This window comes from Cherax quadricarinatus, chromosome 43, assembly GCF_038502225.1.
Source record: "Cherax quadricarinatus isolate ZL_2023a chromosome 43, ASM3850222v1, whole genome shotgun sequence".
NCBI classification, from domain to species: Eukaryota; Metazoa; Arthropoda; class Malacostraca; order Decapoda; family Parastacidae; genus Cherax; species Cherax quadricarinatus.
In genome coordinates this window covers 27932336-27957496 of record NC_091334.1, presented here as the reverse complement: position 1 = coordinate 27957496, position 25161 = coordinate 27932336, and the positions used below count along the sequence as shown (strand labels likewise).

The 25161-nt window shown below is 44.2% G+C and overlaps 1 protein-coding gene across 1 annotated transcript in view; it reads right to left on the bottom strand.

The window, feature by feature from the left end:
• The window catches only part of LOC128694081 (uncharacterized), a 38181-nt gene extending 14215 nt beyond the window's left edge, over positions 1–23966 (bottom strand). Inside the window, exon 1 of the mRNA XM_070093491.1 lies at positions 19720–23966. Within this exon, the coding sequence (XP_069949592.1) occupies positions 19720–21342 (1623 nt within the window). The 5' untranslated portion in view covers positions 21343–23966. The remainder of the gene's footprint in view (positions 1–19719) is intronic.
• Positions 23967–25161: the final 1195 nt, after the last annotated feature.

Sequence of the window (25161 nt, the reverse complement as noted above, 5' to 3'; positions counted from 1 at the left end):
GTCTCCACTGTAAATACTTCCTTAAATCTCGTGTTGAGCTCCTCACATACCTCTTGATCATTTCTTGTGAGTTCTTCATCTTCTTTCCTCAGCCTTATCACCTGGTCTTTGACTGTCGCCTTCCTCCTAATGTGGCTATACAGCAGTTTCAGGTCAGATTTGACTTTCGATGCTATGTCATTTTCGTACTGTCGCTGGGCCTCCCTCCTTACCTGTGCATACTCGTTTCTGGCTCTTCTACTAATCTCCTTATTTTCCTGTGTCCTTTGCCTCCTGTACCTTTTCCATTCTCTGGTGCACTTAGTTTTTGCCTCCCTACACCTTCGGGTAAACCAAGGACTCGCTTTGGTCTTCCTATTATTTCTGTTTCCCTTGGGAACAAACCTTTCCTCTGCCTCCTTGCACTTTGTTGCTACATATTCCATCATCTCGTTTACTTATTTTCCTACTAGTTCTCTGTCCCATTGAACCTCCTGCAGGTAGTTCCTCATACCTGTGTGTGTGTGTGTACTCACCTAATTGTACTCACATAATTGTGGTTGCAGGGGTCGAGACTCAGCTCCTGACCCCGCCTCTTCACTGATCGCTGCTAGGTCCTCTCCCTCTCTGCTTCCCGAGCTTTGTCATACCTCTTCTTAAAACTATGTATGGTTCCTGCCTCCACTACTTCACTTGCTAGGCTATTCCACTTCCTGACGACCCTATGACTGAAGAAATACTTCCTAACGTCCCTGTGACTCGTCTGAGTCTTCAGCTTCCAATTGTGACCCCTTGTTTCTGTGTCACATCTCTGGAACATCCTATCTCTGTCCACCTTGTCTATTCCCCGCAGTATCTTGTATGTCGTTATCATGTCTCCCCTGACCCTTCTGTCCTCCAGTGTCGTCAGTCCGATTTCCCTCAACCTTTCCTCGTACGACATTCCCCTGAGCTCTGGAACTAATCTTGTTGCAAACCTTTGTGTGTGTGTGTGTGTGTGTATGTGTGTGTGTGTGTGTGTGTACTCACCTATTTGTACTCACCTATTTGTACTCGCCTATTTGTGGTTGCAGGGGTCGATTCATAGCTCCTAGCCCCGCCTCTTTGCTGATTGCGTGTTACCATTTTGTCCTAGGCACATGTCGTGTGTGTGTGTGTGTGTGTGCTCACCTAGTTGTACTCACCTAGTTGAGGTTGCGGGGGTCGAGTCCGAGCTCCTGGCCCCGCCTCTTCACTGATCGCTACTAGGTCACTCTCCCTGAGCCGTGAGCTTTATCATACCTCTGCTTAAAGCTATGTATGGATCCTGCCTCCACTACATCGCTTCCCAAACTATTCCACTTACTGACTACTCTGTGGCTGAAGAAATACTTCCTAACATCCCTGTGATTCATCTGTGTCTTCAACTTCCAACTGTGTCCCCTTGTTACTGTGTCCAATCTCTGGAACATCCTGTCTTTGTCCAACTTGTCAATTCCTCTCAGTATTTTGTATGTAGTTATCATGTCCCCCCTATCTCTCCTGTCCTCCAGTGTCGTCAGGTTGATTTCCCTTAACCTCTCCTCGTAGGACATACCTCTTAGCTCTGGGACTAGTCTTGTTGCAAACCTTTGCACTTTCTCTAGTTTCTTTACGTGCTTGGCTAGGTGTGGGTTCCAAACTGGTGCCGCATACTCCAATATGGGCCTAACGTACACGGTGTACAGGGTCCTGAATGATTCCTTATTAAGATGTCGGAATGCTGTTCTGAGGTTTGCTAGGCGCTCATATGCTGCAGCAGTTATTTGGTTGATGTGCGCTTCAGGAGATGTGCCTGGTGTTATACTCACCCCAAGATCTTTTTCCTTGAGTGAGGTTTGTAGTTTCTGGCCCCCTAGACGGTACTCCATCTGCGGTCTTCTTTGCCCTTCCCCAATCTTCATGACTTTGCACTTGGTGGGATTGAACTCCAGGAGCCAATTGCTGGACCAGGTCTGCAGCCTGTCCAGATCCCTTTGTAGTTCTGCCTGGTCTTCGATCGAATGAATTCTTCTCATCAACTTCACGTCATCTGCAAACAGGGACACCTCAGAGTCTATTCCTTCCGTCATGTCGTTCACAAATACCAGAAACAGCACTGGTCCTAGGACTGACCCCTGTGTGACCCCGCTGGTCACAGGTGCCCACTCTGACACCTCGCCACGTACCATGACTCGCTGCTGTCTTCCTGACAAGTATTCCCTGATCCATTGTAGTGCCTTCCCTGTTATCCCTGCTTGGCCCTCCAGTTTTTGCACCAATCTCTTGTGTGGAACTGTGTCAAACGCCTTCTTGCAGTCCAAGAATATGCAATCCACCCACCCCTCTCTCTCTTGTCTTACTGCTGTCACCATGTCATAGAACTCCAGTAGGTTTGTGACACAGGATTTCCCGTCCCTGAAACCATGTTGGCTGCTGTTGATGAGATCGTTCCTTTCTAGGTGTTCCACCACAATTCTGATAATCTTCTCCATGATTTTGCATACTATACATGTCAGTGACACTGGTCTGTAGTTTAATGCTTCATGTCTGTCTCCTTTTTTAAAGATTGGGACTACATTTGCTGTCTTCCATGCCTCAGGCAATCTCCCTGTTTCGATAGATGTATTGAATATTGTTGTTAGGGATACACATAGCGCCTCTGCTCCCTCTCTCAATACCCATGGGGAGATGTTATCTGGTCCCATTGCCTTTGAGGTATCTAGCTCACTCAGAAGCCTCTTCACTTCTTCCTCGGTTGTGTGCACTGTGTCCAGCACATGGTGGTGTGCCCCACCTCTCCGTCTTTCTGGAGCCCCTTCTGTCTCCTCTGTGAACACTTCTTTGAATCTCTTGTTGAGTTCCTCACATACTTCACGGTCATTTCTTGTCTCTCCTCCTTCCTTCCTTAGCCTGATTACCTGGTCCTTGACTGTTGTTTTCCTCCTGATGTGGCTGTACAACAGTTTCGGGTCAGATTTGGCTTTCGCTGCTATGTCATTTTCATATTGTCTTTGGGCCTCCCTTCTTATCTGTGCATATTCGTTTCTGGCTCTACGACTGCTCTCCTTATTCTCCTGGGTCCTTTGCCTTCTATATTTCTTCCATTCCCTAGCACACTTGGTTTTTGCCTCCCTGCACCTTTGGGTAAACCATGGGCTCATCCTGGCTTTTTCATTATTCCTGTTACCCTTGGGTACAAACCTCTCCTCAGCCTCCTTGCATTTTGTTGCTACATATTCCATCTCATTAACTGGCTTCCCTGCCAGTTCTCTGTCCCACTGAACCCCGTTCAGGAAGTTCCCCGTTCAGGAAGTTCCTCATTCCTGTAGTCCCCTTTCTTGTAGTTTGGCTTCATTCGTCCTGGCCTTCCTGCTTCTCCCTCCACTTGTAGCTCTACTGTGTATTCGAAGCTTAAAACCACATGGTCACTGGCCCCAAGGGGTATTTCATATGTGATGTCCTTGATATCTGCACTACTCAAGGTGAATACTAAGTCCAGCCTTGCTGGTTCATCCTCTCCTCTCTCTCTTGTAGTGTCCCTTACGTGTTGGTACATGAAGTTTTCCAGTACCACCTCCATCATCTTAGCCCTCCATGTATCTTGGCCCTCATGCGGGTCCAAGTTCTCCCAATCGATCTCCTTGTGGTTAAAGTCACCCATGATCAGGAGCTTTGCCCTGCATGCATCAGCTCTTCTGGCCACTCTAGCCAGTGTGTCAACCATCGCTCTATTGCTCTCGTCGTACGTGTGTGTGTGTGTTTACCTGGAGTTTACCTGGAGAGAGTTTCGGGGGTCAACGCCCCCGCGGCCCGGTCTGTGACCAGGCCTCCTGGTGGATCAGCGCCTGATCAACCAGGCTGTTGCTGCTGGCTGCACGCAAACCAACGTACGAGCCACAGCCCGGCTGATCAGGAACTGCCTTTAGGTGCTTGTCCAGTGCCAGCTTGAAGACTGCCAGGGGTCTGTTGGTAATCCCCCTTATGTGTGCTGGGAGGCAGTTGAACAGTCTCGGTCCCCTGACACTTATTGTATGGTCTCTTAACGTGCTAGTGACACCCCTGCTTTTCATTGGGGGGATGGTGCATCGTCTGCCAAGTCTTTTGCTTTCGTAGTGAGTGATTTTCGTGTGCAAGTTCGGTACTAGTCCCTCTAGGATTTTCCAGGTGTATATAATCATGTATCTCTCCCTCCTGCGTTCCAGGGAATACAGGTTTAGAAACCTCAAGCGCTCCCAGTAATTGAGGTGTTTTATCTCCGTTATGCGCGCCGTGAAAGTTCTCTGTACATTTTCTAGGTCGGCAATTTCACCTGCCTTGAAAGGTGCTGTTAGAGTGCAGCAATATTCCAGCCTAGATAGAACAAGTGACCTGAAGAGTGTCATCATGGGCTTGGCCTCCCTAGTTTTGAAGGTTCTCATTATCCATCCTGTCATTTTTCTAGCAGATGCGATTGATACAATGTTATGGTCCTTGAAGGTGAGATCCTCCGACATAATCACTCCCAGGTCTTTGACGTTGGTGTTTCGCTCTATTTTGTGGCCAGAATTTGTTTTGTACTCTGATGAAGATTTAATTTCCTCATGTTTACCATATCTGAGTAATTGAAATTTCTCATCGTTGAACTTCATATTGTTTTCTGCAGCCCACTGAAAGATTTGGTTGATGTCCGCCTGGAGCCTTGCAGTGTCTGCAATGGAAGACACTGTCATGCAGATTCGGGTGTCATCTGCAAAGGAAGACACGGTGCTGTGGCTGACATCCTTGTCTATGTCGGATATGAGGATGAGGAACAAGATGGGAGCTAGTACTGTGCCTTGTGGAACAGAGCTTTTCACCGTAGCTGCCTCGGACTTTACTCTGTTGACGACTACTCTCTGTGTTCTGTTAGTGAGGAAATTATAGATCCATCGACCAACTTTTCCTGTTATTCCTTTAGCGCGCATTTTGTGCGCTATTACGCCATGGTCACACTTGTCGAAGGCTTTTGCAAAGTCTGTATATATTACATCTGCATTCTTTTTGTCTTCTAGTGCATTTAGGACCTTGTCGTAGTGATCCAGTAGTTGAGACAGACAGGAGCGACCTGTTCTAAACCCATGTTGCCCTGGGTTGTGTAACTGATGGGTTTCTAGATGGGTGGTGATCTTGCTTCTTAGGACCCTTTCAAAGATTTTTATGATATGGGATGTTAGTGCTATTGGTCTGTAGTTCTTTGCTGTTGCTTTACTGCCCCCTTTGTGGAGTGGGGCTATGTCTGTTGTTTTTAGTAACTGAGGGACGACCCCCGTGTCCATGCTCCCTCTCCATAGGATGGAAAAGGCTCGTGATAGGGGCTTCTTGCAGTTCTTGATGAACACAGAGTTCCATGAGTCTGGCCCTGGGGCAGAGTGCATGGGCATGTCATTTATCGCCTGTTCGAAGTCATTTGGCGTCAGGATAACATCGGATAGGCTTGTGTTAATCAAATTTTGTGGCTCTCTCATAAAAAATTCATTTTGATCTTCGACTCTCAGTCTGGTTAGCGGCTTGCTAAAAACTGAGTCATATTGGGACTTGAGTAGCTCACTCATTTCCTTGCTGTCATCTGTGTAGGACCCATCTTGTTTAAGTAGGGGCCCAATACTGGACGTTGTTCTCGATTTTGATTTGGCATAGGAGAAGAAATACTTTGGGTTTCTTTCGATTTCATTTATGGCTTTTAGTTCTTCCCGCGATTCCTGACTCCTAAAGGATTCTTTTAGCTTAAGTTCGATGCTTGCTATTTCTCTGACCAGTGTCTCCCTGCGCATTTCTGATATATTGACCTCTTTTAGCCGCTCTGTTATTCTTTTCCGTCGCCTGTAAAGGGAGCGCCTGTCTCTTTCTATTTTACATCTACTCCTCCTTTTTCTTAGAGGAATAAGCCTTGTGCATACATCGAGTGCCACCGAGTTAATCTGTTCTAGGCATAAGTTTGGGTCTGTGTTGCTTAGTATATCTTCCCAGCTTATATCGGTTAGGACTTGGTTTACTTGGTCCCACTTTATGTTTTTGTTATTGAAGTTGAATTTGGTGAATGCTCCCTCGTGACTAGTCTCATTTTGTCGGTCTGAGGCTCCACGCATACATGTCTGAACCTCAATTATGTTGTGATCTGAGTATATTGTTTTTGATATGGTGACATTTCTTATCAGATCATCATTGTTAGTGAAGATGAGGTCTAGTGTATTCTCCAGTCTAGTAGGCTCTATTATTTGCTGGTTTAAATTGAATTTTGTGCAGAGATTTAAAAGCTCGTGTGAGTGTGAGTTTTCATCAGAGCTGCCTCCTGGTGTTATTACTGCAACAATATTATTTGCTATATTCCTCCATTTTAGGTGCCTTAAGTTGAAATCCCCCAGGAGCAAGATGTTGGGTGCAGGAGCTGGAAGATTTTCCAGACAGTGGTCAATTTTTAACAGCTGTTCCTGGAATTGCTGGGATGTTGCATCCGGAGGCTTGTAGACTACCACAATGACTAGGTTTTGGTTCTCGACCTTTACTGCTAAAACTTCCACTACGTCATTTGAGGCATTAAGCAGTTCTGTGCAAACAAGTGACTCTGCAATGTACAGGCCAACCCCCCCCTTTTGCCTGTTCACTCTGTCACATCTGTATAGGTTGTAACCTGGGATCCATATTTCGTTGTCCAAGTGATCCTTTATGTGGGTCTCAGTGAAAGCCGCGAACATTGCCTTTGCCTCTGCAAGCAGTCCACGGATGAAAGGTATTTTGTTGTTTATTGCTGGCTTTAGACCCTGTATATTTGCAAAGAAGAATGTTATCGGACTGGTGGTATTGTTGGTACTGGGGGGGGATTTTTTTTCCGGCATTAGTATCTGTATCTGTTGGTTTGGAGTGGAGGCCATCGACTGTGGTTCCACTCCAGGAATGACTGGATTTGGTGTACGATTTCTGCCATTTCCTGCCAGTTTTTTTTCCTTCCTGGCACTAAAAAACCTCTCCCTCTTGAGTGGCTGTGGCTACCCAGGTTTTCCCATGGCCTGGATGTTTTGTATCTTTTTGTCCCCTTTAGATGGTATGCCTGGCAATTTAAGTTATAGCACAGTCTTTCCTGTACTGAAGAGGTACACATTTCAGGGTGAAAAAGCTTACAGGAAGGGAGTTTGCATTTTCCTGTTGTCATATGGGCATGACATTTTCTAGGGTGGTCATAGTTGCATGTCCCATCTGTTTTTCCAGATTTCCCATGTGTGTGTGTGTGTGTGTTTGTCGTGCCGAATAGGTAAAACTGGTCAATTAGCAAGAACTCATTTAAAATTAAGTCCTTTCTAAAATTTTCTCTTATACGTTTAATATATATTTTTCATTTATGTTAATGTAAAAATTAATAATTTTGTACCGAAAGAACCTTAGAAAACTTACCTGACCTTATTATAACAAGCGCAGTTTAATTTAGCCTAATCCAACTAAATATATTTTAGATAAGTTTACAATAATTTAATAATAAACAAACAATGAAATATATTTTTTTCGTTAGGTTCAGAATGATTTTTTCGAAATTATTGCATACATAAATTTTCGCTTGCCTTATTCGGCAAGAAGAGCATTGCTATTTATGCCACATCACAAGTTTTACCTATTTATCGCGACATACAAGAGCACATCAGTCGTTTCCTACTAAAGTTGGTAACTAGCACCTTGTCTCGTGGCCCTCTGTATTGTGATCAACACATCATCAGGAGCTTATAATGTTATGGAAAATTAAAAATTACCAGGATGAATCTCATTAGATACATACTAGTAAATAGTAACAAAGATAATTATTCTTTATCAAACTTACAGAGACATGTGGGAATTATAGGACACCTAGGTCGCAAAAAATGTCCTCCTTCGAAACCTACTACTGTCATATCCATAAGTCACTCTTGACCTATACTAATTTCAAATGAAATATATATCACCAGGAATTCTGGTAAAACATTAATATAAATATGTGGACTGTATGTTAATTTTAAATGACTACATATATATTGAAGGAAAATTTATCTTAATACCACTCAACAATAAGTCTGGAGATTACGGTGTGTCATACACAAACCCCTGCCTAAATTATGAAGAAAATACTGGCCAGAATTTCAACATAAATAGACATCGACTTAGCTGGGGTCCTTGACTGTCTTGTCCACTCGCCTAATGCTCAAGTTATGCAGGACTGCAAATCCAACAATTTCTGCTCCTATTTGGGAAGTTTCGACCACCAGGCCACCGGTGGCCCGGTGGCCTGGTGGCTAAAGCTCCCGCTTCACACACGGAGGGCCCGGGTTCGATTCCCGGCGGGTGGAAACATTTCGACACGTTTCCTTACGCCTGTTGTCCTGTTCACCTAGCAGCAAATAGGTACCTGGGTGTTAGTCGACTGGTGTGGGTCGCATCCTGGGGGACAAGATTAAGGACCCCAATGGAAGTAAGTTAGACAGTCCTCGATGACGCACTGACTTTCTTGGGTTATCCTGGGTGGCTAACCCTCCGGGGTTAAAAATCCGAACGAAATCTTATCTTATCTTATCTTAATTTAACCTCCAGAGCGACGAAATTTATGCACATTTCACTCGCGTGCTTTCAGCCCAGTCCAAAATGTGGGGAGGAAAACCAGACCTAAGTAACCCTCAATTCAACAGTGTGGAACTACATTTACGACACTCCAATACAGTCATATAGGACTCCTGGAGTTTACCTGGAGTTTACCTGGAGAGAGTTTCGGGGGTCAACGCCCCCGCGGCCCGGTCTGTGACCAGGCCTCCTGGTGGATCAGCGCCTGATCAACCAGGCTGTTGCTGCTGGCTGCACGCAAACCAACGTACGAGCCACAGCCCGGCTGATCAGGAACTGCCTTTAGGTGCTTGTCCAGTGCCAGCTTGAAGACTGCCAGGGGTCTGTTGGTAATCCCCCTTATGTGTGCTGGGAGGCAGTTGAACAGTCTCGGTCCCCTGACACTTATTGTATGGTCTCTTAACGTGCTAGTGACACCCCTGCTTTTCATTGGGGGGATGGTGCATCGTCTGCCAAGTCTTTTGCTTTCGTAGTGAGTGATTTTCGTGTGCAAGTTCGGTACTAGTCCCTCTAGGATTTTCCAGGTGTATATAATCATGTATCTCTCCCTCCTGCGTTCCAGGGAATACAGGTTTAGAAACCTCAAGCGCTCCCAGTAATTGAGGTGTTTTATCTCCGTTATGCGCGCCGTGAAAGTTCTCTGTACATTTTCTAGGTCGGCAATTTCACCTGCCTTGAAAGGTGCTGTTAGAGTGCAGCAATATTCCAGCCTAGATAGAACAAGTGACCTGAAGAGTGTCATCATGGGCTTGGCCTCCCTAGTTTTGAAGGTTCTCATTATCCATCCTGTCATTTTTCTAGCAGATGCGATTGATACAATGTTATGGTCCTTGAAGGTGAGATCCTCCGACATAATCACTCCCAGGTCTTTGACGTTGGTGTTTCGCTCTATTTTGTGGCCAGAATTTGTTTTGTACTCTGATGAAGATTTAATTTCCTCATGTTTACCATATCTGAGTAATTGAAATTTCTCATCGTTGAACTTCATATTGTTTTCTGCAGCCCACTGAAAGATTTGGTTGATGTCCGCCTGGAGCCTTGCAGTGTCTGCAATGGAAGACACTGTCATGCAGATTCGGGTGTCATCTGCAAAGGAAGACACGGTGCTGTGGCTGACATCCTTGTCTATGTCGGATATGAGGATGAGGAACAAGATGGGAGCTAGTACTGTGCCTTGTGGAACAGAGCTTTTCACCGTAGCTGCCTCGGACTTTACTCTGTTGACGACTACTCTCTGTGTTCTGTTAGTGAGGAAATTATAGATCCATCGACCAACTTTTCCTGTTATTCCTTTAGCGCGCATTTTGTGCGCTATTACGCCATGGTCACACTTGTCGAAGGCTTTTGCAAAGTCTGTATATATTACATCTGCATTCTTTTTGTCTTCTAGTGCATTTAGGACCTTGTCGTAGTGATCCAGTAGTTGAGACAGACAGGAGCGACCTGTTCTAAACCCATGTTGCCCTGGGTTGTGTAACTGATGGGTTTCTAGATGGGTGGTGATCTTGCTTCTTAGGACCCTTTCAAAGATTTTTATGATATGGGATGTTAGTGCTATTGGTCTGTAGTTCTTTGCTGTTGCTTTACTGCCCCCTTTGTGGAGTGGGGCTATGTCTGTTGTTTTTAGTAACTGAGGGACGACCCCCGTGTCCATGCTCCCTCTCCATAGGATGGAAAAGGCTCGTGATAGGGGCTTCTTGCAGTTCTTGATGAACACAGAGTTCCATGAGTCTGGCCCTGGGGCAGAGTGCATGGGCATGTCATTTATCGCCTTTTCGAAGTCATTTGGCGTCAGGATAACATCGGATAGGCTTGTGTTAATCAAATTTTGTGGCTCTCTCATAAAAAATTCATTTTGATCTTCGACTCTCAGTCTGGTTAGCGGCTTGCTAAAAACTGAGTCATATTGGGACTTGAGTAGCTCACTCATTTCCTTGCTGTCATCTGTGTAGGACCCATCTTGTTTAAGTAGGGGCCCAATACTGGACGTTGTTCTCGATTTTGATTTGGCATAGGAGAAGAAATACTTTGGGTTTCTTTCGATTTCATTTATGGCTTTTAGTTCTTCCCGCGATTCCTGACTCCTAAAGGATTCTTTTAGCTTAAGTTCGATGCTTGCTATTTCTCTGACCAGTGTCTCCCTGCGCATTTCTGATATATTGACCTCTTTTAGCCGCTCTGTTATTCTTTTCCGTCGCCTGTAAAGGGAGCGCCTGTCTCTTTCTATTTTACATCTACTCCTCCTTTTTCTTAGAGGAATAAGCCTTGTGCATACATCGAGTGCCACCGAGTTAATCTGTTCTAGGCATAAGTTTGGGTCTGTGTTGCTTAGTATATCTTCCCAGCTTATATCGGTTAGGACTTGGTTTACTTGGTCCCACTTTATGTTTTTGTTATTGAAGTTGAATTTGGTGAATGCTCCCTCGTGACTAGTCTCATTTTGTCGGTCTGAGGCTCCACGCATACATGTCTGAACCTCAATTATGTTGTGATCTGAGTATATTGTTTTTGATATGGTGACATTTCTTATCAGATCATCATTGTTAGTGAAGATGAGGTCTAGTGTATTCTCCAGTCTAGTAGGCTCTATTATTTGCTGGTTTAAATTGAATTTTGTGCAGAGATTTAAAAGCTCGTGTGAGTGTGAGTTTTCATCAGAGCTGCCTCCTGGTGTTATTACTGCAACAATATTATTTGCTATATTCCTCCATTTTAGGTGCCTTAAGTTGAAATCCCCCAGGAGCAAGATGTTGGGTGCAGGAGCTGGAAGATTTTCCAGACAGTGGTCAATTTTTAACAGCTGTTCCTGGAATTGCTGGGATGTTGCATCCGGAGGCTTGTAGACTACCACAATGACTAGGTTTTGGTTCTCGACCTTTACTGCTAAAACTTCCACTACGTCATTTGAGGCATTAAGCAGTTCTGTGCAAACAAGTGACTCTGCAATGTACAGGCCAACCCCCCCCTTTTGCCTGTTCACTCTGTCACATCTGTATAGGTTGTAACCTGGGATCCATATTTCGTTGTCCAAGTGATCCTTTATGTGGGTCTCAGTGAAAGCCGCGAACATTGCCTTTGCCTCTGCAAGCAGTCCACGGATGAAAGGTATTTTGTTGTTTATTGCTGGCTTTAGACCCTGTATATTTGCAAAGAAGAATGTTATCGGACTGGTGGTATTGTTGGTACTGGGGGGGGATTTTTTTTCCGGCATTAGTATCTGTATCTGTTGGTTTGGAGTGGAGGCCATCGACTGTGGTTCCACTCCAGGAATGACTGGATTTGGTGTACGATTTCTGCCATTTCCTGCCAGTTTTTTTTCCTTCCTGGCACTAAAAAACCTCTCCCTCTTGAGTGGCTGTGGCTACCCAGGTTTTCCCATGGCCTGGATGTTTTGTATCTTTTTGTCCCCTTTAGATGGTATGCCTGGCAATTTAAGTTATAGCACAGTCTTTCCTGTACTGAAGAGGTACACATTTCAGGGTGAAAAAGCTTACAGGAAGGGAGTTTGCATTTTCCTGTTGTCATATGGGCATGACATTTTCTAGGGTGGTCATAGTTGCATGTCCCATCTGTTTTTCCAGATTTCCCATGCCAGCAGATACCAAGTGCATAGTATGTGCACAGGCTTGGTTTCCGTTTGCCTTGGGTTTCTGTGACTGTATTCCCTGTTGGTGCATGTTTCCCTGTCTTATTCCTATCCTCCTTAGCACCAACAATGGAGCTCCCACCAGTTGTTTTTGGTAATTTATCCTCACTATTGCTATTGGAGTCCTCTTGTTTGCTATTTCCTGCGGTATTTCTGGTTTGCAATATTGGTTTTATCTTATCTTTGACTACACTTGTTTCCCTACTATGGCTCCTGTCCTCTATGAGGTCATTTATATGTATTCCTTCCTGCGTATAATTCCCGACTACCTGGACAAAAACTCCAGCTTCACCATTACTGTCTACCAGGACAGTATCTCCAGCTTCACCATTTCTGTCTCCCAGGACAGCACCTCCAGCTTCACCATTACTGTCTCCCAGGACAGTATCTCCAGCTTCACCATTACTGTCTCCCAGGACAGCACCTCCAGCTTCACCATTACTGTCTCCCAGGACAGCACTATCAGCCCTACATTTACTGACTACCAGGACATCACCTCCAGCCTTACAGTTTGTGACTACATGGCCAGTATCAAGGGCAGTACCATTCAGCCCGGACTTTTTATGTTCCCATCTGTTGTAGAAAGCTTCCAGGTTTTCTATGAAAGCAGCTTTGATGTTATCCTCTTTTAATACCCTTGTGATTTTAGTCCACAGATTTTCCTCATTTGGGCATACCCAAAAACACTTCTCTGTTTTAATACTGCTTGTAGCTAGTTCTGGGATATCTGCACAAGGAGCGTGACACCAATTTCCACAAAAAATGACAATTTATCCATGTGGTAGCCCGTTTGTTTGACTGACCACAGACTACACACAGCTGAAGATTATGTACAGGTGAAGATTATGTACAATGGTCTCAGTCATAAAGAAGTTAAGTTTGAACAATTCAAAACTATTATTATATAATAAGTCTTTATCATATTATTATTGATTCTAAAATATTTCTTTCCAACCAGAAGAAGGAACCATGACTCTGACTTGTGAACAATTTGGACGATTATTGCAAATATCACATTTGACTCCTGAACTGTTTATACTGAATATCGATCTTATTTTAACCTAACATCTAGAGGCTTGCCAGTCTGTCCCATGTAAGATAAATTTCAGCCATTACAGCCAATCCTGGAAATAATGTCAACAAACTGTTGAGGGGAATTTTTGATCAAAACACTTTTAACCATTCCTGAATTCTTAAAAACTAATTGTATGTTGAATATTTTTAGGACATTTAACAGGACAGATAAATTCTTAATGTATGAGAGTACCAGCACAGTCTTAATGTGAGGTGTTATTGTAGGTTCAGTTCTTTGGTAAGTTTTCCTAGATGCCAGTTAGTTTAATGTTTATTATGCACCTCATACCCATCCTGTGGGCGGTAGTCTAAATATTACAGAGTTACATAATGGGTCCAGGCACTGTACCTCAACATTACAGAGGCACATAACGGGTCCAGGAACTGCACCCCAACATTACAGAGGTACATAATGGGTTCAGGGACTGTACCTCAACATTACAAAGGTACATAATGCGTCCAGGGACTGTACCTCAACATTACAGAGGTACATAATGGGTCCAGGGACTGGACCCCAAAGTTTTGATAGCTGAACTAGTTACAAAGATAATAAACTCGAAGCTGCCAACAAAGACATATCTACAAATTTCTTAGGATACAATAGTTTAATATCAATATTAAAGATTGTCCTAATTTCCTCACGGAGAAACTCTGAGCTACACACTGGGTAGGTTCTCAGAAACATGGCGAGAAAGTCGTTCATTTTTGCTCTTGTTACATAGTGAGAGTAGAAGTGGATACACGAACATATTAGTGACCTTCGTATATCCTGTGAACTTAAAGTTTCTATCAACTCGATAGATTAGAATATCTAAGAAAGGAGGTTTGAAGTCCACTTCTTTGTCCACAGTGAATTTAATAGAAGGAACAAGAGTATGAAATCTCGGTAAAATGTGTCCAGATCTATATTATTTGGTCAAAGACACATGATGGAAATCATTAGGACGTGTACTTGTATACCTTGTACATGTACTTGTATACCTTGTACATGTACTTGTATACCTTGTACATGTACTTGTATACCTTGTACATGTACTTGTATACCTTGTACATGTACTTGTATACCTTGTACATGTACTTGTATACCTTGTACATGTACTTGTATACCTTGTACATGTACTTGTATACCTTGTACATGTACTTGTATACCTTGTACATGTACTTGTATACCTTGTACATGTACTTGTATACCTTGTACATGTACTTGTATACCTTGTACATGTACTTGTATACCTTGTACATGTACTTGTATACCTTGTACATGTACTTGTATACCTTGTACATGTACTTGTATACCTTGTACATGTACTTGTATACCTTGTACATGTACTTGTATACCTTGTACATGTACTTGTATACCTTGTACATGTACTTGTATACCTTGTACATGTACTTGTATACCTTGTACATGTACTTGTATACCTTGTACATGTACTTGTATACCTTGTACATGTACTTGTATACCTTGTACATGTACTTGTATACCTTGTACATGTACTTGTAAACCTTGTACATGTACTTGTAAACCTTGTACATGTACTTGTATACCTTGTACATGTACTTGTATACCTTGTACATGTACTTGTATACCTTGTACATGTACTTGTATACCTTGTACATGTACTTGTATACCTTGTACATGTACTTGTATACCTTGTACATGTACTTGTATACCTTGTACATGTACTTGTATACCTTGTACATGTACTTGTATACCTTGTACATGTACTTGTATACCTTGTACATGTACTTGTATACCTTGTACATGTACTTGTAAACCTTGTACATGTACTTGTATACCTTGTACATGTACTTGTATACCTTGTACATGTACTTGTATACCTTGTACATGTACTTGTATACCTTGTACATGTACTTGTATACCTTGTACATGTACTTGTATACCTTGTACATGTACTTGTATACCTTGTACATGTACTTGTATACCTTGTACATGTACTTGTATACCTTGTACATGTACTTGTATACCTTGTACATGTACTTGTAGTAAATCAATATAATTATTATTATTACAGACATCATCCACATATCTGAAGCAGTCAGCATCACAGGCAGGAAATCTTCTTTCAGCAGTTTAGTCTCAAGTAACTCTACATACCTGCTTAATAGATGAGATAATGGATTTCCCATAGCCATTCCCTGCCTTTGAGCGTAGAATTTTCCGTCAAACTCACACAACTTAATCAACTTAATAATGGTATTCTTATTGAACGGCAGAGGATGAACTCAATTCTTCATCCAGCTGGATAACAGGTCTGGAACTGGAACCCGGGTGAACAACGCACAGATATTAAAACTTGCTGCTGGAAAATCATTAGATATGTTCTAATTCTGCAATTTGTCAATGAGGTCAACGTTGATGTTTACGTTGCTTTTGACAAATTGCAAAATTTGAACATGTTCAATGAATATAAACCAGTAAGTGTATTTTGCCTGTATTTTCCCTGTCAACTTTGTTAAGGGTGGGAACCAAGGCAATTGTAGTACCAAGGGAAGGGAACACAACTTTGCAGTACCCACAGTCAGTGGTCAGGCTTCAAACGTGTTTTATTGTACAGTAATAAAGGAGTGGAACAGACAGCCTGTACATGTCAAAGCCAGTGATGGCATGAACCAGTTCAAGAAGACAACCAAGAGATACCTAATGAATGTAGCTACAGAAGGAGAGGAGAATGATACCTAATGAATGTAGCTACAGAAGGAGAGGAGAATGATACCTAATGAATGTAGCTACAGAAGGAGAGGAGAATGATTTCTTGCATATCTAACATACATGTATTGTAATCTGATTCTATCTTTAATCTTAATGTAAATAACTGATTTTACCTTACTCCTAGTGTTATTATAGCTGCTTTTCACATAGTTTAATATGCTTATTATGCAGCCCATACCCATCCTGTGGGCGGTAGTTAAAAGATTACAGAGGTACGTAATGGGTCCAGGGACTGTACCTCAACATTACAGAGGTACATAATGGGTCCAGGGACTGTACCTCAACATTACAGAGGTACATAATGGGTCCAGGGACTGTACCTCAACATTACAGAGGTAAATAATAGGTCCAGGGACTGTACCTCAACATTACAGAGGTACATAATGGGTCCAGGGACTGTACCTCAACATTACAGAGGTACATAATAGGTCCAGGGACTGTACCTCAACATTACAGAGGTACATAATAGGTCCAGGGACTGTACCTCAACATTACAGAGGTGCATAATAGGTCCAGGGACTGTACCTCAACATTACAGAGGTACATAATAGGTCCAGGGACTGTACCTCAACATTACAGAGGTGCATAATAGGTCCAGGGACTGTACCTCAACATTACAGAGGTACATAATAGGTCCAGGGACTGTACCTCAACATTACAGAGGTACATAATAGGTCCAGGGACTGTACCTCAACATTACAGAGGTACATAATGGGTCCAGGGACTGTACCTCAACATTACAGAGGTACATAATAGGTCCAGGGACTGTACCTCAACATTACAGAGGTACATAATAGGTCCAGGGACTGAACAAGGTACAAAGGTAATAAACTCACAAGTTACAAAAGTAATAAATCCTGTAAATTTACTTACTAACGTTTATACATGGTTACAATCATGAATAGTTAAGATACTAACCTGTTTTTTTTTAACTTTTAAATATAAATAATACGATCCTTAAGAGTAGCGCATCCAGCGGAACTGGATGTTGTACTCGCAACCCAAGGACACACGATGGTGTGGATGACTCTAGTGTTGGATGCGCTACTCTTAAAAGGATCGTTTGGTCCAGTGGACTAGAGCGTCATGTGTTACCCCTCGCAATGAGGCAGGCCGAAGTTTACCTCGAGAGAGTTCCGGGGTTCAACGCCCCCGCGGCCCGGTCTGTGACCAGGTCTCATGGTGGATCAGAGACTGATCAACCAGGCTGTTACAGCTGGCTGCACGCAATCCAACGTACGAGCCACAGCCCGGCTGGTCAGGTACTGACTTAAGGTGCTTGTCCAGTGCCAGCTTGAAGACAGTCAGGGGTCTATTGGTGATCCCCCTTATGTATGCTGGAAGGCAGTTGAACAGTCTCGGGCCCCTGACACTTATTGTATGGTCTCTTAACGTACTAGTGACACCCCTGTTTTTCATTGGGGGGATTTTGCATCGTCTGCCAAGTCTTTTGCTTTCGTTGTGAGTGATTTTCGTGTACAAGTTCGGTACTAGTCCCCCTAGGATTTTCCAGGTGTATATAATCATGTATCTCTCCCGCCTGCGTTCCAGGGAATACAGGTTTAGGAACCTCAAGCGCTCCCAGTAATTGAGGTGTTTTATCTCCGTTATGCGCGCCGTGAAGGTTCTCTGTACATTTTCTAGGTCAGCAATTTCACCTGCCTTGAAAGGTGCTGTTAGTGTGCAGCAATATTTCAGCCTAGATAGAACAAGTGACCTGAAGAGTGTCATCATAGGCTTGGCCTCCCTAGTTTTGAAGGTTCTCATTATTCATCCTGTCATATATGAACTGTCTCTACATCCACAGCAGGACTCGAACCTGCTAACTTTGTATGCCTGTTTGCGAATTGTTAAGCATATATATATATATATATATATATATATATATATATATATATATATATATATATATATATATATATATATATATATATATATATATATTATTGTAACCACGAACGAGTGGTATTGATCAGTAACATCACTGAGCTAGCCAAGGGTTCGAATCCCTGGCTAGTGCAGTGTTGTTATTGATCAATACCACTCGTTCGTGGTTACAATAATATATAAATACTGCTCGTGAGGCTAGTACACCAAACAGGGATGAGAATGAAATTAGCTTAGAAGCTCCCACACCTCCGTATGCCCTCGGATGGCGGCCCAACAGCTAGCATTGCTGGCTGCGCCTTTTTTGTAGGATTGGCTGGTCCTGTGGTTTAAAGCGTCATGTAGTTCTCGCTACATGGGTTCGAATCCTTGGCTAGCGCAGTGTTGTTATATATATATATATATATATATATATATATATATATATATATATATATATATATATATATATATATATATATATATATATATATATATATATGCAAAACAACCACTATGAAAAAAATAGCGAAATTCCAAGCACTTTCGTGACTTCTCACATTATCAAGGAACTATAAAACACAAAACATCAAGAAAGCATATAAAGGGGAAAGACTGCGCCTCACAGTCACGTCACCATAACAAAGGCTGCGCCTCACAGTCACGTCACCATAACAAAGGCTGCGCCTCACAGTCACGTCACCATAACAAAGACTGCACCTCACAGTCACGTCACCATAACAAAGGCTGCACCTCACAGTCACGTCACCATAACAAAGACTGCACCTCACAGTCGCGTGACAGCACCCGACTCTGTGAAGCGCACCTGTTACTCCAACAAAGCATTAAGATTTTTTACTTGTTTTATGTATCATTAAATTCCTCCCAAATTTTATTAATTATAAATGAATCCAATTTATATAAACTAAAGGAAATATTCATATTATTGTCAAAACTGTTTTTTATGAAACAAGATTCAATTACATTCCTGTCGACCATGGACTTGCTTGATGCAACTTTCTCAACTTTTTGAAAATCAATTGGATGGTTAAAATCTCTTACATTAATAAATAGAGCATTGGAATCTTGTCCAGTTCTAATGCTATATTTATGTTGTTTTAATTTTCGTTCGAGACGTTTACCAGTTTGACCGTAATAAACTTTATCGCAAATTTTACAAGGAATCTTATAGACACATCCGTCAACATTTTGGGGGGAATTCTTTATTAAATTTTATTTTTACTGTATCAAGATTTTTATACACAACTTTGATATTAAAAGTCTTAGGAAGAGAAGGCATATCAACCAAGTTTTCATGGTAAGGGAGAACCAACATATTTTTAGTTGAATAAGGCTGGTTGTCCCTTTTTGGATTGTAAAAAGTATCTCTAACTATTTTCTTGGATATTTTAGATCATTAGCTATTTCATAAATTTTGGATATGAACTCTTGACTACAAATACGCAAAGTTCTCAAAAACACTGATGAGAAAACCGACAGTTTAACTATCTTGATGTGAAGAATAATAGTGGACATAGGAACAGTTATTTGTAGGTTTTCTGTAAATTTTAAATTTGAAATCATTGTTACCCTTAATAAATAAAATATATAGGAAAGGCAATGAGTTATTTTCTTCGAACTCAACAGTAAAATTTATAGTATGAGCTAAACTATTTATATCCATATAAGCATGTGGGTGAGGTGCTCTTGATTCAATGGACTGAATGTTGCTCTCTATCCTCGAATTAAACCTGATAACCTCTTATTCTCCAGCTGCTGTTTAACTTCCCAATAATAATAATTTAGCTACTGTTTTTGTTGTATTTACCTGAGGAGATTTGGTTGGAGGCAGAGGGCACCGCCCCCAGGGCGTTACTTCCCCCTGGAGGTTACTGGAAAATCTGGATGATGGACGTGGGATGGAGGTCCCCTTGAGGTAACCCTTGGGTTCCTCCCTCTGGAGGGTTCCCAGACCCCCACTGGTCCGAGTGGTCTTACGAAAGGGCAGTACGTTGATGAGGGACCTGGTGGATGAAAGTTCGTGCTTCTTCTGCGTCTTTTTCTGTGTCTGCTTCTGCGTCTTGTGCGTCAGCTTGGAAGTTATGAGGTTGTCTGAGGTCGCAGGGTATAGTGGAGACTTGGCCCTTGAAGCTTCTACAACCGGTCGTGACACTATAACCTCATCGTTGGAGAGACTGGGAGAGGAGTCAGTGTCCCAGGAAGTCTTTGAGGTCCTTCGAAGTCCTGAGGTGCTGAATTCAGGCTGGTTCGTCGTGAGGTCAGTTTTCTTCAGGGCTGGTTGCTGACTAGTCTTTGAAGTCCTCTGATGTCCCAGTGATCCGATCTCCGGTTCGGCCATTGCAAAATCAATGCTGTTCCGGGCTTGTCGCTGGACGGTCTTAGAGGTCCCTCTGAATTCTGGAGATTTGGATTCCTGTTCGTCCATTGCGAAGTCAAAGCTATTCGATGCCTGTCGCCTGACAGTCTTCGAGGTCCCTTGAAGTCCCAGAGACCCAAACTCATCCATTGCAACATCACTTCCTTTCGGGGCCGATTGCAAGACTCTCTTTGAAGTTCTCTGATGCCCGGGAGGCCTGAACTCTTCAGCGGGTCGACGTCTGAACTCCGGAGTGTTGGAGGGAGACATGAAGTCCTCCAGTTCGATGTTTTCAGAGTAAGGATGACGTTTTCTGCGCCCATCGCACCTAGCGGATGAACTGAAGGAAAAGTGGCCAGTGGATTTAGCCATGGGATTGAGGCTGAAGGCAGACCCACGGGATTTGATCGATGGGGATTGATTGCCGATGGATCCGTTACTGGAGGAATTGACCAACGGAGAATGTTCCGTTGACGAAGAACGCCCAACGGCAGAACTACTACCGCAGTTGCTGGACTCAACTGCTGACGGGTTAATGGAAGAATTGTTATGGCTATTCTCACCAGGAGAAGTAACGACACCAGAGTCGTTGCTGACAGACTGTGATGCTGCTGACTTCTCCAAAATGTTGCTGCTGCTGATGTCAGCAGCGGGTTGCACAAGCATTGGGCTGACACCAGCATCCTTCTTGGAGAGTTCGACTGATTGCGCCTCAATGACTTTAACTGGCTGATTTCTGAAGACCTCGAATGACTGGCTCATAGGGACTTCGACTGACGCATTATTGTCCACTTCGACTGACTTGGTCTTAATGACTTCGACTGTCACAATATTGCCCGCTTCGACTGCTAGGCTTCTACGACTGTCGAAGTCCACTCCCGAAGACAGAGTGACTGCAACACAGTCAACCCGAGAGTTACTCAATTGTTCCCTATGGGCGGCGCCTGCGCGGGCAGCTTTCAAATGGGCGTCCCCCACAATATTATGCGTCTCAGTGAAAACCCCTTCAGGAGCCTCCTGAAGGTGGGTGGTAGGTGGGCCGCCACTCAGATCCTGAAGGTACCGACGGTACATGACATCTATCAACCCACCACCAGCACATCAACCCACCACCTCAACCCGCCCGACATAGCTGCCTACTGGCTCATTCTCTAAGCTTTCAGGTTAATAAGCCAACCCAAATAAAAGCCAAAGCGGCTTACATCAGCTATGGTACTTAGGTTCTTCCCTAAGACACCACCCACAACAGTCACCTAACACCCAGGTACCGGCTTACTGTTAGGTGAACAGAGGCAACAGGTGTAAGGTGACTTGACCATACGTCTCACCTCGCCCAGGGATCGAACCTGGGTCCTTTCGCTTGTGAACCGAGCGAGCCACCTTATAACGAAATTGTATTTCCAACATTTTTTCCCCTCTCTCAATTAAACCAATTGTTCGAAAGTGAGTGTAAGTTAGAAATTTGGTATGGCTCTTTCAAACACATCCAGCCTGAGTTAGGTAAGACAGGAAGTCTCTTGCAACGTTCCGAACACTGGTTCTAGACCCAATACACGTCACCGAACACAGGCTTTCGAAGAGTGACAGTAGATAATCAGGTAGACAGTAGCAGTAGACAATTGGCAGACAGTGGCAGTAGATAACTAGTAGACAGAAGAAGTAGGCAACTGATAGACAGTGGCAGTAGATAACTGGTAGACATTGGCGGTAAATAACTAGTAGACAGTGGCAGTAGATAACTGGTAGACATGTGCAGTAGATAACTGGTAGACAGTGGAAGTAGATAAGGTATACAGTGGCAGTAGATTAATAGACAGATGGTGGGATTAGGTGGGCAGGCAGACACTAGCAGTAGGTAGCCACAGATTCAGTAGGTGTCCACAGTTTCAGTAGGTGGCCACAGATTCAGTAGGCGGCCACAATTTTAATAGGTGGCCACAGTTTCAGTAGGTGGCCAGTTTCAATAGGTGACCACAATTCCAGCAGGTGGCCACAGTTTCAGTAGGTGGTAATAGTTTCAGTAAGTGACCACAGTTCCAGCAGGTGGCCACAGTTTCAGTAGGTGGTAATAGTTTCAGTAAGTAACCACAGTTCCAGCAGGTGGCCACAGTTTCAGTAGGTGGCCACAGTTTCAGAAGGTGGCCACAGTTTCAGTAGGTGGCCACAGTTTCAGTAGGTGGTAATATTTTCAGCAGGTGGCCACAGTTTTAGTAGGTCATAGTTTCAGTAGGTGGCCACAGTTTCAGTAGGTGGTAATAGTTTCAGTAGGTGGCCACAGTTTCAGTAGGTGGTAATAGTTTCAGTAGGTGGCCACAGTTTCAGTAGGTGGTAATAGTTTCAGCAGGTGACCAGAGTTTTAGTAGGTGGTCATAGTTTCAGTAGGTGGCCACAGTTTCAGTAGGTGGTAATAGTTTCAGTAGGTGGCCACAGTTTCAGTAGGTGGCCACAGTTTCAGTAGGTGGTAATAGTTTCAGCAGGTGGCCACAGTTTCAGTAGGTGGTCATAGTTTCAGTAGGTGGCCACAGTTTCAGGTGGTAATAGTTCCAGCAGGTGGCCACAGTTTCAGTAGGTGGTCATAGTTTCAGTAGGTGGCCATAGTTTCAGTGGGTGGCCACAGATTCATTAGGTGGCCACAGTTTCAGCAGGTGACCACAGTTTCAGCAGGTGGCCAGAGATTCAGTAGGTGGCCACAGTTTCAGTAGGTGGCCAGTTCCAATAGGTGGCCGCAGTTTCAGTAGGTGGCCACAGTTTCACTATGTGGCCACAGCTTCAGTAGGTGGTAACAGTTTCAGTAGGTGGCCACAGTTTCAGTAGATAGTCGCAGTTTCAGTAGGTGGTAACAGTTTCAGGTGACAGCAGTTTCAGTAGGTGACCACAGTTTCAGTAGATGACCACAGTTTCAGTAGGTGGCCACAGTTTCAGTAGGTGGTCATAGTTTCAGTAGGTGGCCACAGTTTCAGTAGGTGACCGCAGATTAATTAGGTGGCCAGAGATTCAGTAGGTGGCCACAATTTCAGTAGGTGGCCAGTTTCAATAGGTGGCCGCAGTTCCAGTAGGTGGTAACAGTTTCAGTAAGTGGAAACAGTTTCAGGTGGGAACAGTTTCAGTAGGTGGCCACAGTTTCAGTAGATGACCACAGTTTCAGTAGGTGGCCACAGTTTCAGTAGGTGGCCACAGTTTCAGTAGGTGGCCACAGTTTCAGTAGGTGGCCACAGTTTCAGTAGGTGGTAACAGTTTCAGGTGGCAACAGTTTCAGTACATGGCCACAGTTTCAGTAGGTGGTGACAGAGTCAGCAGATGGCCACAGTTTCAGTAGATGGCCACAATTTCAGTAGGTGGCAAGAGTTTCAGTAGATGGTCAAAGTTTCAGTAAGTGACAACAGTTTCAGTAGGTGACCACATTTTCAGTAGGTGGCCATAGTTTCAGTAGGTGGTAAGAGTTTCAGTAAGTGGCGCAAGTTTCAGTAGGTGGCCACAGTTTCAGCAGGTGGCCACAGTTTCAGTAGGTGGCCACAGTTTTAGGAGGTAACAGTTTCGGTAGGTGGCCACAGTTTCAGTAGGTGGCCATAGTTTCAGTAGGTGGTAAGAGTTTCAGTAAGTGGCGCAAGTTTCAGTAGGTGGCCACAGTTTCAGCAGGTGGCCACAGTTTCAGTAGGTGGCCACAGTTTTAGGAGGTAACAGTTTCGGTAGGTGGCCACAGTTTCAGTAGGTGGCCACAATTTCAGTAGGTGGCCACAGTTTCAGTAGGTGGCCACAGTTTCAGTAGGTGGCCACAGTTTCAGTAGGTGGCCACAGTTTCAGTAGGTGGCCACAGTTTCAGTAGGTGGTAACAGTTTCAGTACATGGCCACAGTTTCAGTAGGTGATGACAGAGTCAGCAGATGGCCACAGTTTCAGTAGATGGTTACAGTTTCAGCAGGTGGCCACAGTTTCAGTAGGTGGCCACAGCTTTAGGAGGTAACAGTTTCGGTAGGTGGCCACAGTTTCAGTAGGTGGCCATAGTTTCAGTAGGTGGTAAGAGTTTCAGTAAGTGGCGCAAGTTTCAGTAGGTGGCCACAGTTTCAGCAGGTGGCCACAGTTTCAGTAGGTGGCCACAGTTTTAGGAGGTAACAGTTTCGGTAGGTGGCCACAGTTTCAGTAGGTGGCCACAATTTCAGTAGGTGGCCACAGTTTCAGTAGGTGGCCACAGTTTCAGTAGGTAGCCACAGTTTCAGTAGGTGGTCACAGCCTCAGAAGGCGGCCACAGTGGTAGTAGATGGCCACATTTCAAGTGGCCACAGTGTCAGCAGGTGGCCACAGTTTCAGCAGGTGGCACCAGTGTCAACAGGTGGCCCCAGAGTCAACAGGTGGCCACTTTGTCAGCAGGTGGCCACAGTGTCAGCAGGTGACCACAGTGTCAGCAGGTGGCCACAGTGTCAGGTGGCCATAGTGTCAGCAGGTGGCCACAGTGTCAGTAGGTGGCCACAGTGTCAGTAGGTGGCCACAGTGTCAGTAGGTGGCCACAGTGTCAGCAGGTGGCCACATTGTCAGCAGGTGGCCACAGTGCCAGCAGGTGGCCACAGTGTCAGCGGATGGCCACAGTGTCAGCAGGTGGCCACAGTGTCAGCAGGTGGCCAGTGTCAGTAGGTGGCCACAGTGTCAGTAGGTGGTCACAGTGTCAGCAGGTGGCCACAGTGTCAGCAGGTGGCCACAGTGTCAGCAGGTGGCCACAGTGTCAGTAGGTGCGTGTCACCTGAGTGATGGCTCTTACCTAACTGCTGGAAGCAAGTCGTGTTGCCTGGCACTCCCCCACCCAGGGCCACACCCAGGGTCACCCCCAAGGGCCACACCCAGGGCCACCTACTACCCCACCTATCCACCATTTCACCCACTTACCCAGAATAATTTTCACGAA